The following is an 18,835-nucleotide window of genomic DNA, read 5'->3' as shown; positions in this document are numbered from 1 at the left end:
ATATGCTTCACTTAAAACATGTGGTGAAATCTACCCAAACAGACTGAGTGCAAATTGTTACCTCACATTTATTGAGTAGATTCTATAGGTTGCTTTTTACAGTGTGCAGTGATGCTTCTGTTGGCTGGAACGTCTGTTTTGGTGCACCAGAGTGCAACACAGGCTTGTAAGTGGCACCGAAATGAGGCATAAAAATCTGCGTTATTCGGCCAGGTAGATACCGTTCGTTTAGGAACCAGTGCTATATTGGCACCAGGTTTTGGTACCCAACTCTGGCACCTATTCTCACGTCTTAACACAGCCTAAGATGCATCTCAACCTGACAGGAGCAACAGTATTAGAGGTCGACCGATTCATCGGTTTTGCCGATTAATCGGCACCGATAGTTGATTGGTGGAACTATTGTTATCAGCAAAAATCCATGGCGATAGTTTTTTCTGGTTGCGTCCGTTGCTAGAGCGGCTGAGAAGCGCATGCTGTCATTCATTACACAGTACACAGAGCTGAGAAGGCTCTGCTGCCATCATGCATTACAATAGCTCCTCTAGAGGCAAAACTAACCTCAAGCGGTTAAAACACTGACAAAAATGATCGTCCACGATCCGTCTAGTGGCTGCCGCTGGAGAATTGAGATGTGTAGAATCGACAGCGCATTCATTTTAAAATCCTCAGCGGAGGAGCATCAACAACTGCCCGAAAGCACGGTACAAGCGTCGAGATAGAGAGAGACTGGAGAGAGAGAGCGTTATATGGTGGAGAGACATAGAGAGAGACTGAAGTGAGGGAGCGTTATATGGTGGAGAGAAATAGAGAGAGACAGAAGAGAGGGAGCGCCGGCGCTAGAACAAAGCCGTGAATCAGAGATATAAAACGTGTTTTCGCTGATTCATCTCTAGAAATGCGACTGTAGCGAGCATGTCACTATCACTAACGTTATCCACATTTATATTTACACGCAACAAATGATATATCCAGCTTCAAAAAAGTCTAAAAGTCGGAAGTTAGAATGAATGCATTGTGCAAAGAGTGGTTGCTATGGAGACGATACACAGTGTTGAGTTCCGTTGCTCTGATTGGTTGTAGGTCTATCCAATGAATGCAGAGGCCTTTTTTTTCCTGGTTCTGTTGGAACCAAGGGGGTAAGCTTCGCTTCAGAACGCGAACCTACGATGGCGCCATTTTGTTGCTACAAAGCGATCACCTCTTGATAGCATTCCACTGACGGCCATTTTTTTTTTTTACGTCACTTGACTGTGAATAACTTTACATCTGAAGCGTTTAAAGACTCTATTTGTCCGTTGTTTATTTCTAAAGAAACACGACAATGTATAAAAGGCTCCATTATCTTGTACCTCACGTTATGGCTCTGTAGCAGACGTTTTTGTAAAAATAAGCTAACGATTGTGTCATAACCAAGTGACTTACTGTTGCACAGTAGAGGAATTACCGTATAGTACAGGAGAAGCTCGCAGGCAGTTTAGACTTACATTTGCTGTTTAGGTTTAATTACTAATGTTAACTAGCATGTTAGCAATAATTAGCCTGTGCCTATGTTATCTCCTTACATATACCTACACTCTCCGTCTCTGCAAGATTGGGAATGATTGAGATTTCTCTTGGCACAGCTACCAGAAGACTTACAACTTTCAGACACATTGCTCATGTCACATTTACGTTGTCTCTGTCAGTTGGAGGCTGCGCAGTAAAGCAAGAAATCACCGGAAAAGTGCTTCTAACAGCCTTCACTGGTCTCCGTCCAGAGCAACGGGGTCTATTGGTCCATTATATATATGTCAATGATTGGAACAAGCCCCATAATCGGTCGATTAATCGGTTATCGGCAAATACGGCCCAACCTAACTATCGGTAAAATCCACTATCGGTCGACCTCTAAACAGTATGTCAAGCAGAGTTATCAAAAAATATGCCAATGCAAATGTAGGGTATTTGCACTTGCAGCCGGAGATTGGAGCATGGCCATTCCACACATATTTTGTTTTACCCCCAAGCACTGACACTCCTTTGTGACTAAAGACCTCAGCTAAGTGTGTGCAATTTTGTGACTAATTTTCCTCATGACAAGGTTCAGAGCAGTGTTTTTAGTTCAATGACTAGTCTTTTATAAAAAACAAAACTGCATGAGCTCTATTTGTCACTGTTTTTTATTCCCTGACACAAACTACTCTGCCACTGCCACTATGTAATTAAATCATTATCAAATCATACTTTGGCTGCCATTCTTTCACTTAAACTAATTGCTTCATACTTTGTGTAGCTCTGTTTGACATGAGACAAAGTTCAGTGGTTCCTTTTCCTGTCTGCTGTTTGACATTTCTTTCTCTTCCACCCGCAGTAAGGTGTATTTACTGGCATGGAGACGTGTCCGATCCACAGTGAGCAGATTAGCTTCGCTTGTGTGAATGTTATGTTCGCAAATGACAGTAAGTTGTAACACTAATTCAAGAATCGAATGGCATTGGTAAATTGCACACACCAAATCCTAAAAGGGAGGGATATGTTAGAAGCTGTGTCATTATCAACCAGTCTTTAAAAAAAGTACTAGAAAGAATGGTTTCTCAGCAGCATATTTAATAGTAATCTTTTTTAAGCCTTTTCAATCTGATATCAGGGCCTGTCACTACACTGAAACTGTGCTTACTATAGTGGAAAATTATCTTATCTGCTTACTAAGGATTCAGACTCCACATCCCTACTTCTAGTACTGGATATCAGTGTGGCTTTTGTCACCATAGATCACTGTATACTCCTAGTAATACTACATCAGAATTGTTGTTCTATCTTGTGCATCCTGATTGTCTAGACTGTAATTTTACAATGTTGGTCTATTTTTACCTTATCTGTATGGATTCTAAAGCCTCGTGAGGCATGTTTGTGATTTCTAATATTTTATATAAATAAAATTGGCTTGACTATCCAGCCAATCTTTCATCAACAGCCTCTGAGGAGTCCACCTCCAGAATTGTATCTCGGCTCCTGCACAGAGAGTGAACCCGGGCTGCTGTTACTGCTGCAATTACACACTGGATTTCCTCACTGGCCTCATTTTAGGCCATACTGCCAGACAAGCTTTCCAAGCAACCACCCACCAAGCTGGTGAGCTGGATAAAGCAAAGAAAAAAACTGACAAGAAGAGACTGAATCTCTGTTTAAACCTACTCTGATTTTTTATTTTTTTTATTTTGACAGGATATGTTGTCTTCTTCTTCTCCTGTGTGCCTACTGACACACTACCATGAAGTACGAGTTACGTTGTCCATTATCCTAAAAAGATGACTCAAAAGTTATTCATGTGAAAATTTAGATGTCCACTCATTAATTGTGTTTCCCCATATTAGTCTATATCTACAACGTTCCACTTCCGGGACTGTTCCGGTGCCGCCCGGAAATTCTGCCGGATGTCACTATCTGTCCAATCTGAGTTTTCTGTTGCACGACTAAAACAACCTTTGTACGTACACATGTTCCACCAAAACAAGTTCCTTCCTGAGGCTATTTTGCAGAGGCACCGTGGCTCTGTTCACGATTGTGATTGGTTTAACAAAATAAAACAGAGCGTGTTTTTCTCCCATCCCGGAATGCTGTGTGGACTAGCCAGACCCTCCCCTGCAGCGCTGTGGAGGAAGGTCTGGCAAAGCGAGACTACCCATATTAACCGTACTTAAGAGGGCAGGCTTGATTCTTTTGCTTGATGACACTATTTTCAATAAAAATATTATTTTTACATTTGTGTTAAATCATGCATATGATTGGATTTTCGTGATTGAGGAGTTAAATTGCCTCTAATAATAAGGTAATGACACGTCATGCTGTTTTGCTTTGTTACAGCGACTACACTGAGCTTTTGCTATCAGGAGGTCGATAATGAAATTATCAGAATGTATTCCGTCTCCGCCAACTGTCACCTTTTTAAAGTTGGCCAAATCTAGATTGGCTCAAGCTTTGACCGATACAGTAAAACAGGGTGGAAAGTTGTGTAACCGACTTAAAATAATGCCCGACCAGAGTGAGATAATTTTGTCTTTTGGAAGCTAGAGCAGTGGGAAGGTAGTGCTACAGTGGGCGAAAAAAATAGCAAGCAGAAATAAAATACATATACTGTATGTATGTATGTATGTATGTATGTATGTATGTATATATATATATATATATATATATATATATATATATATATATATATATATATATATACACACATAATACATATATAGCACATATTGGATATGTGCCAGCCCGATGACAAAAGCAGGGTCTGACCAGAGGATGGATTTCATTAAAAATACCTAGACGGACACGGGTTCCTATTTGTTATTTTCAAAGCTTTTATGCTTTTTATTCTTCAGCCTCTAATTTTGTAACAGAAAATGTACCACTGAAAGGACTAAGGAGGAGAAAAGAGACCTAAAGAGGCTCATTACAACACAGAAAGGATGTTTTTTCCTGAGAACTGGGTATAATTATTTCACGCAAAGGAACACTGCACATAAGTCTGACATTGTCAAATAATTCTTTGGTGTTTTTTTGTGATGTCACCGCGTTTTTTTGTTAACGAACCACGATAATGTTGGAACGTGACTTAACTGAGTCAGCCACGTATGTGTCAAGGTGATAAAGATGGTTTATGTTGTCATCAACTTAGAGCACAAACAACGGCAATAGAACAACACTGAAATCCTGACTGTGTTTGCACAGGGAGGCGGCATTGTAATGCGCCCAAATAAATCTAATTAGTTTTAATGTGAATGATCTTTATGGAGGAAGCTTCCAGGCTGATAGTGTAGAAAAAAATAAATTATGTACTTGAGAAGGATAAGTATTTACTCCAGACTGCAGCCTTGGCAAAACATCAACAACACATAAATAGTCATTCAAGCCTGCAAGGATGAGATATGCAGTATACTCAGAGAATGAACACAGAAATCAGCCTCCCAACTAAAGTGCTAAACAATACCAATAAAACACACATAACTCCTGCCAATTCATTACCAGAAGGGGGACAATGCAGTCATGTTGTCTCAAGCGGATAAAACAAAAAAAATGCCAGCTGCAAAGCACCGAGGCCTGCCCCCTGAAATTAACGGTACTTATCGAGAAATAAAAGAGCCATAAAAAGCGGTCTGTTTTCACCCACAACGGAATGACTTCTTGAATTAACTCGGGACACTTTAGAGAAGCGTATGCCAGTGATTTCTTTGGAGGTGTTGGATCAAGAAGACATGCGTTATAAAGCCTCAGCCAAATTGGAACACCACTGCCGACAGTGTTAGTCTGTCTCCCTGTCTGATTGGCTCAGAGAACGTTAGCTCCAAATGCTGTTTGTCAGCTCCATAAACGCCGAACACAATCTGTGATGGCGTGACAAAATGCAGATATCTGAAGCCTTTATCTGCACCGTGCTTCTCGGTAATATGACCAAACAAAAAGATGCACGGCAACACGTGGAGGGGCCTGTTGTGCCAAATTTCTATATGGTTGCTAAACCCATGTCTGTGTGCCCACGTGCTCCTCCATAAAACAGAAAGGTTACAGCATAATGTTTGCATACAAGACATTATGCGCCTGTCACCTACACAGCTTCAGCCAGCTCACTGTGGGGGCATCTGCTTCTGCATTCCCATCTTACAGTATATGTGGATGTAAATCTGAAAATCTGTGTGCCAGCCAGGGGCCAGATATATAAACATCCATACTCCATTTCCAATGCATAAACTAGTTTGTATAAATGAGGATCGTGCATGTTCGCCCAGTTCCCCGAGGATTGAGATTTGAGAAACAACCATGTACACATTTGGCTTCATAAACCTGGTGAAAAATAATGCACATTTCTGTCTGACTTTTAATGCCTCTGGCCTTCAGAGTGAGCAGTTGGTCACTAACCTCAGTGGACATAAGCTCCCATTATAATACTGTAGACACTTGGCAACCTTCCACAGGTATCTCTCTACTCTTTTCACATGAAAAGCAGCAGAAAGTGTTTAGTTCACATTACAGCTCAAACACAGCAACATACTCTACTTTGTTCCAACAGCTTGGCAAAGGAAACCAGACAACAGCCTGTTAGATGAAGGCAAAACATTGAAACAGCAGCAGCAGAAGTGCAGCAACTCTTCTGAAAGCTGAACATAATAAGCAGCCCGGTTGAGGGGCGCAGACTGTCCTGACTTGGGCCAGCTCACGCACAGGACCGCGGTTTGGTCCGCGTGACGTCAAAGGCGCCATTTGCCCATGTCCCACTAGGGTCTGGGAGGACAGTCTTGCATGCAGCCCACAAAAGTGCTGTGCAGACTGTATGCAAAGCAAGTGCGCCTACTGCACATGCTCCAGTTGGTCCACACTCCAGTCCAGTTGCACCGGTATCCAACTCTAGCTGGCTTGCAAAGAAGAAGAAGAAGAAGAAGATGGATGAAGACAGTTAAGCAGAACTTTATAAAGTTCTAAAGACAGTCAAGCCGCCTACACATGATCTGCGCTGACCGTTCCATTGTTTTCCTATGGGGAGAGCGAGTGGTAAAGCAGGACATCCGCCATTTTTAAAAGGCACACAAAGACCACCGACTGGAATATAGTTTGGATCGGGAAATGCACATGCCTGAAACACCAGACATGGAACTGCGTGTACACCTTTAGTTTCAAGTGGTTTCTATGACTTACTTGGCAGTGCAATTATTTTAGTCAGTAACAAGTGTTTTCATTGAATGTTTGAGCAAAGTGAAAGAGTGGAGAGAGGCGAGTGGATAACTTATTCTGTTCACTACAGTATGGGTAAGCCATGACTCAAATGCACCGCCACAGGGTCTTGATCATTCACAGAGCTGTTAGAATACAAATGTACTCCTAAGCGAACAATATGCATCGCCTGGTGGATGTGGACTGACCACAAACAGACAGAAAAGGGAGTTTAACAACTTGGATACCCACAGAATTAAAGGTCATCTCCTTTGATGTGTAGGAGCTCGCTGTCAAGATAAGATACGGAAGATAAGGTGTGAGGAACAAGGCAAAACCGCAAGCAAATTTAGCACCGTGTCCACGCCTGCTGTGTCTGGTGAAAGTTGCTATCGCTATCAAATTTTGATAGCTATGTGCACTAATTGTGAGAAGCTATGTTTCTCGACCCATTTGCTTATCTCTTACAAAAAGGAAGAAGCCACATTCCTCAGGAAATTGCATTGCAGGGTTGTCATTAATCTATATGTATAACCTTATCTATGCCTAAATTATGCCAAGCAATCCTCAATGACATTCAGCTGTGGCCCACCCTTCAATGTCACAAAAACATGCACAAGTCACAGGTTCTTCTTGCTAAATTTAAACATTAACACAGGCACCCATCCAGCTAATGGTCTGCAAATGTGTGATTGATTTCAGTTTTTCAGGCCACTTTGGCTTTACAAATGCCATGCACTGAATTCAGACAAGAACAGAACCCAGAAATCAGCGGCGCACACAGAGCCAAATATATAGACCAAATTATATCAAATCAGCGGCTGTGATTTGCCTCAAATCAGAGGAAGTCTAGAGTCACAGTGCGAAAGCAATAATGTCCCGAGGCTGGTGGGAGCGTTCTTCTCATCAGCTTGCCCTCTCATTTCCCTCTGTTCACGGCTTCCCTTGTCTCACTTGTGATTTACTTACAAGATCGATATGACCTATCGCCGTGACAGTAAAGAGACATTTCCCTCAAAAGTCAATGAGCAACAGACGGTTATGAATACAAAAGCACCTTCCGCATTATTTTTTTGTCCATCTCAGCAACTGATGTTTAAAGGGCTCTGGTGAGACATTAAAGACACTGACAAACGTGCACTTTTAAGAGAACTGTACATAACTCAGATATTGCTGCAAATTACTTTCAAGTGACATGTTTGAAATATCCAAATGCCAGGTTGAAATATCTAAGCAGAATGTATACTACTGTATGTTTGGAGCTGAAAAATGTAGCGATGAAACGATAAATCTATGTATTGGTTGTCAAAAAAAATAAATCCTCTGCGACAATAATCAAGTAATCATAAGTTATCAAAGAAGCAACCTGAAGATGTCCCTTTGGGCTCCAGGAACTTGTGGTAAAGGTTTTCTCATTATAATGGCATTTTATTAACAATTAATTGGGAAAATAATCAGCAGATCAATTATGAAAATAATCAGTTGCGTTCTAGAAATGTCAAACGAAATGATGACCTGTCAGTTGACCAATAGGAATATATTTTTAATCTTAATGATTATTATCTCTCTAGTTCATCAGGATCTTCTGGTAAAAATATTACATTTTACCACTTTCACAAATGATGGTATTTCTCTCTGTTATAAGTACTGAATAATTGATTAAAAAGTAATATAATTGATAGATAGATAAAAACAATAAAGTGAAGTCTAGCTGCACTGTAAATGCTTGCTACATTTGCCATTTGACAAAAAAGTCCAAGCACAAGGTCCACTTCCATATACTGCAAATGTGCACGAGCTTTGAGCTACAGCTCTTGGCCTTCATCAGTGGACAGAGTTTGCTTAGTTGTCATGGAGATTGTCCGGTTGATGCTCCAGGAACTATCCAGTAAGTGGACCGAGGACTGACTTGTCAACCTGCTATTGCCGAGGTCAATAATGAATCTTCAAGTTCAAATGCATATGAAATGCTTCCTGCACTTCAAATGAAGTACTGTGTACATACAGAGTCACTGACTGACACACTATTTTTAAAGGCTAATACCAATACTGCTAGATAGGAAATTATTAATTATTATTATTATTATTATTATTATTATTATTATTATTATGTGTTTTTGTTTAGTCTTTTACAGGTGAAAAAACACTTTGCCACTACGGATATATCTGCGATGAGCTAATATCAGCCGGCTGATTTATTGGCCAGGCTCTTAACAATATTAGCACATACGGTACAAGTGAGATTAATGCTCTATGCAGGAGTGCTACACAAAGCTATGATGAAAACTGCAGGCAATATAACAAATAAATAAGTTGTTCTTCCTCAATGAGGTTTATTCCTTATTATGGCATTGCTGTATATATTTGACATGCATGTTGCGTACAGGGTGACACGATGCAATGTTTCTAGTTTTGGTTGCGAGACTCCTGCATGATGATGTTTACCAGAATAATTCCTCCACTCGCAGTAAACAACACCACCACAAGTCTATGGAAAATGATTTCTTGCATCACTGAGCATAGTTCAGAAATATTAGCCTATTACAGTAAAATCCCACGTGTTTCGGCAACAAACCACATTTACACAAAAGGCCATGTTCTAACATGTTGGAAATGAAATGGCTTCGTATATTTTGGTAGACCCAGTATTACTTAAAAAATTAGGGCTGTCAAAGGCTTGATAACCAGTTAACAAACTTATTTTAAACAACACTATTTTTTTTGACACGCAATTAACGCATGCAAGTTTTGTGATTGGGGCCTCGGCCCGCTTAGTAGTTTGGGAAATCATCTCCGGTCTGATGGAGGAGGAGACCCGCGGTGTGCCGAAGGTGTTCCTGAAGAACATGATCCGCGAGGCGGTCACCTAAACACCGAGCACGCCAAGAGAAACTTTTCAAGAAACGCAACCCCACGTCACGCTTGTCTGTGTGTTTTCAGCTGTGGTTTGAGGCAGTGTGAGAATCCCATACAGGAAACATCACTGCCTCCATCGCTGCCACAAGAAAGTTTCAAAACACTATGAGAGTTAAAAAAAGGAAACACAAGCACTGAACTGCATTGCGACACTGAGTTTGTGTGATAGTCGAACGTTCCCTGCACTCGCTATGTCTCGCTCGTCTCTTTTCTTTCTCCCCCTCCTGTGAAATTAAGCTGCCTTCAAGTGTGGTCAGAAACATCGAAATCTATAAACGATCTGACAGAAAACAGTAATTGTGAAATATAAAGTCTACCTGTGCTTTGTTGGGGGGGAGGGGTTTAAGAACACAACAGGACATCATACAAATGGGCAGTTTCATTGACACTGTCCCCGCCACACCAACCTGCAGAAAAATCCCTATTTTTGGTGTGGTTAGAAAAAATAAAATTGGAATCGGCTAAAATCGGTATCGGCTGGCCTAACTCAAAGAAAATCGGAATCGGCCTAAAAAGTTGTAATCGGTGCATCTCTAATTTTCTGTTGAAAGTTAATAGACAGGGATGCAACCATCTTGTACTGGAATCAGCCCTGATATTGACCTTCTTAAGCAGATCAGGTATCGGCCATGACATGACCAAATACATTTTCTTTGTCAGGGTTATTATAAAATTCAGTGTTTCTGCTACCAATTACTGTATATTCATTAGGTGATATTGGGCTGCCAACTTTGTTTTTGGCGCCCGTGTTACTTTATATGAAACATTATTCCAATGAGTTTCCTTACGGAGGAATAACATGTTTTAAATTTAGCAAAAATCGGTACTTGGTATCGGCAGATACCCTGAGTCCATCTATCCGCATCAAAATCATCCTAAATGAACATGAGGTCAATAAAGAAAAGGATTTTGATTAATTTATACAGCTATAACTGCACATTGTATTGCACATTTTATTGAACTATAATTGGAACTACTGTCCAGGAGTGTTTCATACTATTTTTTTCAATCATCATACATTACTACACTACCTTTTTGGGTTTACAATGTGGCTCTTTTAAAATGATTTATGCTGAAGAAAGTGGCATGAAAGTGTTATTTCCAGCTCAAACATCAAAGCACTGAGTGTAAAATATACCTTTTAAAGTGCCTCGGACTTTATTAATTTATTTTTTCTCTTTGTGCATCTTAATAGGTTTCCAGAATGACACTTCCCACAGAAAATGAAATAGATCAATTAGCGCTGGAAAGGAGCCTCTATACCAGTCTCGTCCAAGAAAAACAGGACAAAAGAAACACGGGTATGGAAAACAGGCAGTAACATGCAGACACACGGCTCCCTCAGCGGTCTCATTAGCAAAAGCCCATGGTTGAGTATGTAAAATAAATGCCGAGAGGATTAATTCAATCGCAGAGATGTTGAGAATGAAGGCTTTGACATTTGTAGGAGTCAACACCTTCGCCCAGCAAGGCAAAAATATCAATTATCCTGACGATAAGAAAATTGAGCCAGTAATAAGCGGCCGTGTAATGTTCCTGCTCAAATTTAGATTCCAGAGGTAACAGCTGCAATAGTCACAGTGGATGAAACGCTGTTTGACATCTCCGACCGTGAGGATGAGGCTTTCCAGCGATGTGACCAACAAACAGCTATAGGTTGAAAGATGAACTTGTTGTAATAGAGTTTTTGGTGACAGTGAGGAATGGGGAGCGTGGGCTGATAGTAATGATGTTATCAGTCACTGTGCGATCTTGCCCTGATGGATGAAGTGTCTGCCGAACCTTCTAGAGGCAGGCAGTGAGTGGTAAACATGAGTGCTGTCAACATCACAGCAGCTCAACGCAGATTTTCTTAACGGACTACCTAATGTGCTGCTTAGATGAAGTCATTTCTACATTTCATTTCAACACAACTTCTGCAAATCACTATATTCTGCACGAGTGTCTTCCAGACATACTAACAGGCAAGAGGACCACACACATACTGTATAGAGGATGGGGTCAATGTAACGCTAGTCTGGATCAACGACATCACATCATTTCCAGGATAATCGCAAGCAAGATGTCTGTTGCCTAAGGGCTCTCTGTGTGTTGCCGTAACTCCAAGGCAAGTTTTGAAGAAAAATTCTATCCGCCTGTCAATCACTGCTCAGGCACGTACACGCATATAAGAGCGTTCTCCCCTCCCCCTTCCACGAGCTGCAGAAAGGTTTCCCAAAACTCCGGTGAATATTGGAGTGGCTTTTCAGAGGTGGCGTGAGCTCCGGGATTTTAAAGATCTGAAGAACGATGCAGACGTAGCCACGTTTCTTCTAGACAGGTAACATAATTAACATAAATGATTTATCTTTCACTTGGTTATTAGTAGTCAAAAGTCCACAAAGCTACGTTGGTGAGGATGATAGTAACGTTTGCACAGTGGTCGGTCAGATATGATGCTGAAATGGCTAGCCTGCTAGTTAGCATCGTTTTACTGTTGGTGAGTAAAGTTAACATTGTGTTAGTGTTTAGTTATTGAAAATGTTTTCTGTCTGACATGCCGTTAGTTTTGTCAAACTCCCTTGTGTGGGAGGGGCTTAGGAGACGGTTTGGGCTGCAGCAGAATGGGGGGAGGGACTAAGAAGTTGTCGATGTTCAAATTTGTTAGCAAAGTCCTGGCTCCTCACAATCTTACCTACAGCAGCTTTAAAGAAATGCAAAAGACATTGAAACACAAACGTGAAACACAAAAGTCATCTAGGTGTGTGTGAGCCACACAGGGGTTTTTAGAGTGGAGACACCCTGCCTCGTCTAAAATAAGGAATGCCTCCGCTAGTGTCCGGAGAAATTATAACTTTCAATATAAGTAGGGCTTCTAATAACCCTAGGCTAAAGCAGAGCCCGCAGGAGATTGGCAAGTTGATTGCCCTATCCTGATGAGCAACTCACAGCCATCACACTCCAACTTCAACCACATAAATGTTTGTAAAATATACAATTTAGCATGATGAGCGAGGGCTGCCGTTCACACCGCCATCTACTATCTACACTGACAGCGAGACGTTTCAGGATGTGCGTGATTGAGCTCAGCAGGTGATTGATTGTGATCACCCCCTCTGTTAAGCGACTTCCTGGCAAAAATCCTGCCACAGGTAACTTAACGCCACATGTGTGCCAGTGTTAAGGGTACTAATACATTTAACCGTCTGAACCTGTTGCATGTTAAACCCACACCCCGTGTTCTCAGGGGCATACAAATAGCAATGGAATCACAACTTTGTCTCTTAATCTTATGCAGCACTTGCATTGATGTCTACTGAGGATAAACTCCTTAAACATGTTGAGAAATCAAATCAGACTCAAAAGTGATCCCGCTGATTGTACATGAGAGCTGGCCAATATATCGATATTATATTGATATTGTGATATGAAAATAGATATCGTCTTAGATTTTGCATCGTAATATGGCATAAGTGTTGTCTTTTCCTGGTATTAAAGGCTGCATTACAGTAAAGTGATGTCATTTTCTGAACTTACCAGACTGTTGTAACTGTTCTATTATTTACCTTTACCCACTTAGTTATTATATCCACATCACTGATAATTATTTATCTAAAATCTCATTGTGTAAATATTTTGTGAAAGCACCAATCATTCAACACTACAATATCGGTGCGGTATCGATATCGAGGTATTTGGTCAAAAATATCGTGATATTTCATTTTCTCCATATCGCCCAGCCCTATTGTACATTCACGATGACATGGTTAGACAAAGAAATATCAGCATGATCTTCCATTAGCTGTGTAATATTAGCTTAAAAAAGCTCACTCCATGACAACATTATACCTCCTCCAATATATATATATATATATATATATATATATATATATATATATATATATATATATATATATATATATACATATACATACATGTATGTTCATTTAACAAGAAAAGGCAAACAATAGGCTATGAGTGACAAAATGAAAATGAGCTTTACTGTATGTGTGTTTAGACAAAAAATTGACACATAATTTCCCTCCAAAATGGCTCTTTTATCCCCTAAACACTGAACTTGAAAAACTACAAACATGAGGCAAAAGAAAAAATCCAAATAATTTTTAAATAGCAAATTATTCTTTTTCCCAGACAATATCTCCCAAAACATGAGAGATAGACAAATTGACCAAAAGATGGCTTAAAACAACATATGACATAAGACATGTAGTGACAATGCCAAAAGCCTGTGGATAAAAGAAAACTGAGTCAAAACAGCTGAGAGTAAAACAACAAACAAACTATATATATATATATATATATATATATATATATATATATATATATATATATATATTTATTTTTTTTTTTTTTTTTTTTACAGCATTCCTAACCTAACAACATTGGCAGCAGTTCCCAATTTTAGGATTTTGGCCACTATTGAACTCTAAAAATTAATTATTCTCTTTAAAAGGCACCTGGATTAATAGCATCTGGACACAAATGACAGCAGACTGGTTTATATAGGTATATTTCAGCCACACTTGTGATGTGGTTGGTTTGTGGAGAGCACTAAACTCATCCAACAACACAGGGAAACACAAGGTGGCGGCCAGCCAAGGCTGTTGAAGCTGAGTAAGACTCGGTCATTTAATTTGCATGACCTTTATTTTACTCTGCTTGAAATCAGATCTCCATGACCACCTTGCTCCACTCCTGTTAGACTTTATAGGAACAGAAAAAAAAGAAAACATTGTCCTGAATTGCAATTTGTAGAAGCCTCAAGGCTAATTCACGCTGATTTCCTATAGCCTATATTCAGTGTGAGCCTCATGGAGAGCAGCTATTCAATTACTGCTACTAGTGGCTGCAAAACACCCAGAGCTTATTCAATGAGTGTTACACCAGCACCCCGTTAAAAGGCAATGCTTATTGCTGACTTCAACAAGTCTCCCAAATAACCTCTTTTTTCACAGCCACAGAAAAACGGAGACTCCTCTGCCATGAAATGAGAATAGTGGAACAGAAACCAGAAGTGCTATGCAGTCAGATGCATATCCATCATCAAAGTATAATAGGCAGGCCTATATCCATTACTTAAGATATTAATATGTCACAGCACTCAATGGCACGCAATTTACAAAGCTATTGTCATGTTGAATCCCTACTGTGTTGGAGACAACTACAGACACAATATCTGACAAGTGAAAATGAAAGGTCAATGCCGTTTTTATAGATCCTTGCTCATTTTGAAGGTTGATTGTCTGAATAGGTCTCTGCCGTCCGAACATAATAATAGGAAAAAGCTCTCAACATCCCAAGCCTTAGCCTACATTGCACACCACACAAATGCATACCCTCTTGGGGGTTATACACTCAGCAAATATGAGCAAAACTCTGAAATAGTGACTCAGAATATATTTTAGATCTAGGCTATATTTGGGTTTAAGAATAGGTGTTTGAGGTACAGCAATTGAACCCGACTCGTGCTTTCTCTTCTGTATACTCACAGTGGAGGAGACAATTTCCTAATGTAGCTTAAGTTACCTCCTTCATTTACAACAATGACACACAAAATATCTAGCGTCACCGCTACCAAATGTCACTAAATGACAGCGCCGAAAAGCGAGCTATCAAATAGGGTCAAAACGAGAGAATGACACGCAGATATTCCCCGCGTTTTCACTCCAAAGTGACAACTATGTACCCTAAACGGCAGAAAGCTGGTCGACCAAGAAAGAGAGGCAAAACTCGACGTTATCTCAGCCAGAGTCCACCTTGCACGGACTTGCGAAACAAAGTTTCCCGTTAGGTCGGGAGCGTATTTAATTCGGAAACACATGTGTAGCGTATTCCACGACGAAATAGAGCAAGGAAACAAGTGCTAAGTAGTCCACAGCAATTGTCAACTACGAGTTTTGACGGCATACAATATCGGCAGAGGCGAACGTGTGCACCCAATGTAGGCTACAAAAACTCCAAACAGAATGTTACAGTTCTCAAGGACAGGAAAGAAATGAGACCGCCTTTACTTACGCTGGAACGAGAAGAAGTCCAAACAGTCCCGTAGAAGAAAAAAAGAAAAGCTCACGGTCCTCGGCGCTCCACAGTCAGAGGTCCACATCCAGCAGTCTCGTTCCCTCTCCTCCTCCTCCTCCTCCTCCTCCTCAGCTCCTCTACAGCTGCTGGAGAAGTTTGCTGACGTCAACAAGCACTCAGTCTCAACCGGGGGGAGCTCTTTGGTCGCAACTTGAATAATACATGGAAAAGGAGGGGAGAGACCGGGAGAGACGCGACCGGAAAGAATCGGGGAGGCACATACAGGCACCACATTAAAGGCTACCCCGGCCTTTCACGACAATGGCCACATTCATCAACAACAACAGCAAAATCCTCAGCTTTGAAAAAGGTGAATGAAGCGAACGTTATACATTTGCATCCACATTTGTAGCTTTCGGTGAAGTGCTACACTTTTGCCTTGCTAAAGAAAGTTAGGAGGCAGCCTCTTTTGCCTGTAAGGAGGGCGCGTGCGTGCTTGGGGTTTCTGCATTTGGCCACCCAAAGATTTGGCACCTCTACAGTATATTCACCAAAAGCAAAGACAGCGGCACAAACAAATTAAAGTCATTTTAAAAAATAATGTCAAATCTAAATAGGCGCTATCAACTGAGCTGAATTTGGTTAAATACACAGTTTTAGCTGTTGGCCTAAGTAGCTATTCATTTTATAAATGCTTATCATGTAGGCTATCTTTGCCGTAATAGGGAATAGGCCTACAGTAACTGAGTGGACTGAGCCAGTGGTAGCTAGCCTAGTGTAATGCTAGCTGGCTAACAAAAGTTATATTTCTTATCCCAAACCATGCAAAATGAAAACGATTATTGAATATCCAAATTGTAGGCTATTAATAAACAAATTAAAAGAGGTAATTAATTAAATAAACAATCTAATAATTATATCAACAAGACTATATCCTCCCCTTAAAACCAACTTCATAACTGGTTTGTAGGCTACAATCAGCAATTATGGCTCATGTGTAGGTTTTATTATTACAGTTTTTCTCAATTGTTTACACACAATTACTGGTACTTGAGACACAATGAGCACAACATGTAACTCTTGCACCAACCCCCTTAACCAATTCTGCTAAACTACAAGCACAATCCCTGCTTTACACTCAAATTGCAGTTCTAAAACACACTTTTTTCAAAACACTACACACAATTTCACACACAATTTCTCTGCATTTGGCACAATTTTCATGCAGAAAATCTCTTGTTTTCACAAGAAACACACTGACATTCAAATATGAACACTGACTCATCACATGGGCAAACACCCATCACACAGTTTTACAATTAGCAATCAGAGCTTTAGCATAAAAGGGCAACAGGTGAGCTCTTCTGTTTTGGAGCAATGGATGCCAACATTGGAAACAGAGGCAGAGCCAGAGGAGTGAGAGTAAGAGGAGGAGGACGGGAGGACGGGAGGACGGGGAGGACGAGAACGAGGAAGGGGAAGGCCAAGGACCGTAATCTCTGATGAGATCCGAGCCACTTTGGTTGATCATGTGGTCAACCATGGTCTAACAATGAGGGAAGCTGGGCAAAGAGTACAGCCAAATTTGAGCAGGTACACTGTAGCATCCATCATCCGGACTTTCCAAAATGAGAATAGGTAAGAAATACTCTCACTAGAAAATTGCAATACTACATATCAATACAGTACTCAGTGAGTACAGTAGTACAGTATTGCCTGTGGACTGTTCTGTAGGACTGTAAAAATGAAGTATGTTTCAAGTATTTGGGAAATGTATTCCTACTTTGTATTTACAGTATTTTACTATTTGTTTGACAGAACTGAAAGATTACCAACACAAGGTGGTCGGGAACGTCTTCTGTCTCCTGAACAGGAAACTGAAATAATCAACATGGTCCTAGAAAATAACGCCATAACATTACGGCAAATACAAAGAAAAATACTAGAAAACAATGAGATGTTTCACAATATTGATAGGGTAAGCTTATCAACACTGGACCGTGTCTTGCGCAGAAATAATCTGAGGATGAAGCAGGTCTACAGGGTGCCATTTGAACGCAATTCAGAAAGAGTCAAAGAATTGCGACATAACTATGTGCAAGTGAGTCCTATACAATCCCACAATTGATGCATACTCTCAACACTGTATAAATTATACATATTTCAGTATTGTAATCATAATGATTGTGCTCCACAATAGTGACCACTCATGTCTATTTCTGATATTGTTATGTGTGTTTCATAGAGTCCTTGAGCTAGAGGTGGCTGCAGTGGAGCACCAGTTCATCTTCACTGATGAGGTTGGATTCAATCTCACAAAAAGACGAAGGAGGGGAAGGAATATCATCGGCCAGCGTGCCATTGTTGAAGTCCCTGGCCAGCGCGGAGGGAACATCCCAATGTGTGCAGCGATTACCCACCAAGGCGTCATCCATCACCATGCTACCCTTGGCCCCTACAACACTGCCCATCTGATCACATTCCTGGACACCCTACACAACACGCTCATTCCACCAGCTCAGGTAGATGGCCCAGAGCAGCTCAGGTGCGTTGTCATTTGGGACAACGTAAGTTTCCACAGGACTGCTCTGATTCATAACTGGTTCACTGCCCACCCACGCTTTTTAGTCCTATATCTCCCTCCATATTCTCCATTCCTCAATCCTATTGAGGAATTTTGTTCTGCCTGGAGATGGAAAGTGTATGACAGAAATCCACAAACGCGTATGTAGCAGCTGATGCTTTTCATGGCTGGAATCGCCATGCTAGGCGACATTTCCCCCGCTGCTTGGCCAGGGAAAACATTGCTTGTGACGTGGATGAGGTGCTGTGGCCAGACCGAAACAAAAGAGAGGATGCAGCATAGTTTTTTTTTATTTATTTTTTTTATTACAGTATTATTTTTTGTAACTGTATACAGTAAATTCTTCTGTTGTATTGTATGAAGACCACTGTATGTGAAACGTTGTGTTTGTTTGGAATGGGATGTACACGTACATTGTTTTTGTGGGAAAAATAAAATATATTTGTTACCGTGTATTTGTGTTTTCTGAGTATAAGAACAATATTCTCAAATTCTTTTACAACACACTTATGTACTGTCTGTAGTAAGTGTAACACTGAACCAAAAAAAGGCCTAAGTCATTATGATGAATGGAGAAGTGTTTTCAGTGTTTTACATTAAGAACATCTGTGTTCATCTGGTTCTTATAAATGT

At 40.5% G+C, this 18,835-nt stretch overlaps 2 protein-coding genes across 7 annotated transcripts in view; one reads left to right on the top strand and one right to left on the bottom strand.

Annotated features, from left to right (window-relative positions):
• Positions 1-16,113, bottom strand: part of gulp1a (GULP PTB domain containing engulfment adaptor 1a) — a 123,062-nt gene extending 106,949 nt beyond the window's left edge. For 2 of the 6 annotated variants that reach the window (XM_028590564.1, XM_028590566.1), the window contains exon 1: positions 15,616-16,113. The gene's annotated coding sequence lies outside the window, so the exon portion shown is untranslated. The remainder of the gene's footprint in view (positions 1-15,615) is intronic. The other 4 variants (XM_028590560.1, XM_028590562.1, XM_028590568.1 and 1 more) reach the window with 3 other exon arrangements.
• Positions 16,114-17,089: 976 nt separating this feature from the next.
• Positions 17,090-18,619, top strand: LOC114564638 (uncharacterized). Its single transcript, XM_028592101.1, has 3 exons — positions 17,090-17,256; positions 17,437-17,719; positions 17,862-18,619. Exons 1-3 carry the CDS (start codon positions 17,171-17,173, stop codon positions 18,348-18,350), a joined length of 858 nt encoding a protein of 285 aa, XP_028447902.1. The 5' UTR covers positions 17,090-17,170; the 3' UTR covers positions 18,351-18,619.
• Positions 18,620-18,835: the final 216 nt, after the last annotated feature.

This window comes from Perca flavescens, chromosome 11 (assembly GCF_004354835.1).
Source record: "Perca flavescens isolate YP-PL-M2 chromosome 11, PFLA_1.0, whole genome shotgun sequence".
NCBI classification, from domain to species: domain Eukaryota; kingdom Metazoa; phylum Chordata; class Actinopteri; order Perciformes; family Percidae; genus Perca; species Perca flavescens.
Note: the sequence above shows the minus strand (reverse complement) of the source record. Positions and strands in the feature narration are given on the sequence as shown.

Bases quoted from the DNA above. Each gene is read 5' to 3' on its own strand.
- LOC114564638 (XM_028592101.1), top strand. From the start codon at position 17,171: ATGAGGGAAGCTGGGCAAAGAGTACAGCCAAATTTGAGCAGGTACACT. The intron at 17,257-17,436 runs GTAAGAAATACT...TTTGTTTGACAG, and splicing joins ACTTTCCAAAATGAGAATAG to AACTGAAAGATTACCAACAC. The intron at 17,720-17,861 runs GTGAGTCCTATA...TGTGTGTTTCAT, and splicing joins TGCGACATAACTATGTGCAA to AGAGTCCTTGAGCTAGAGGT.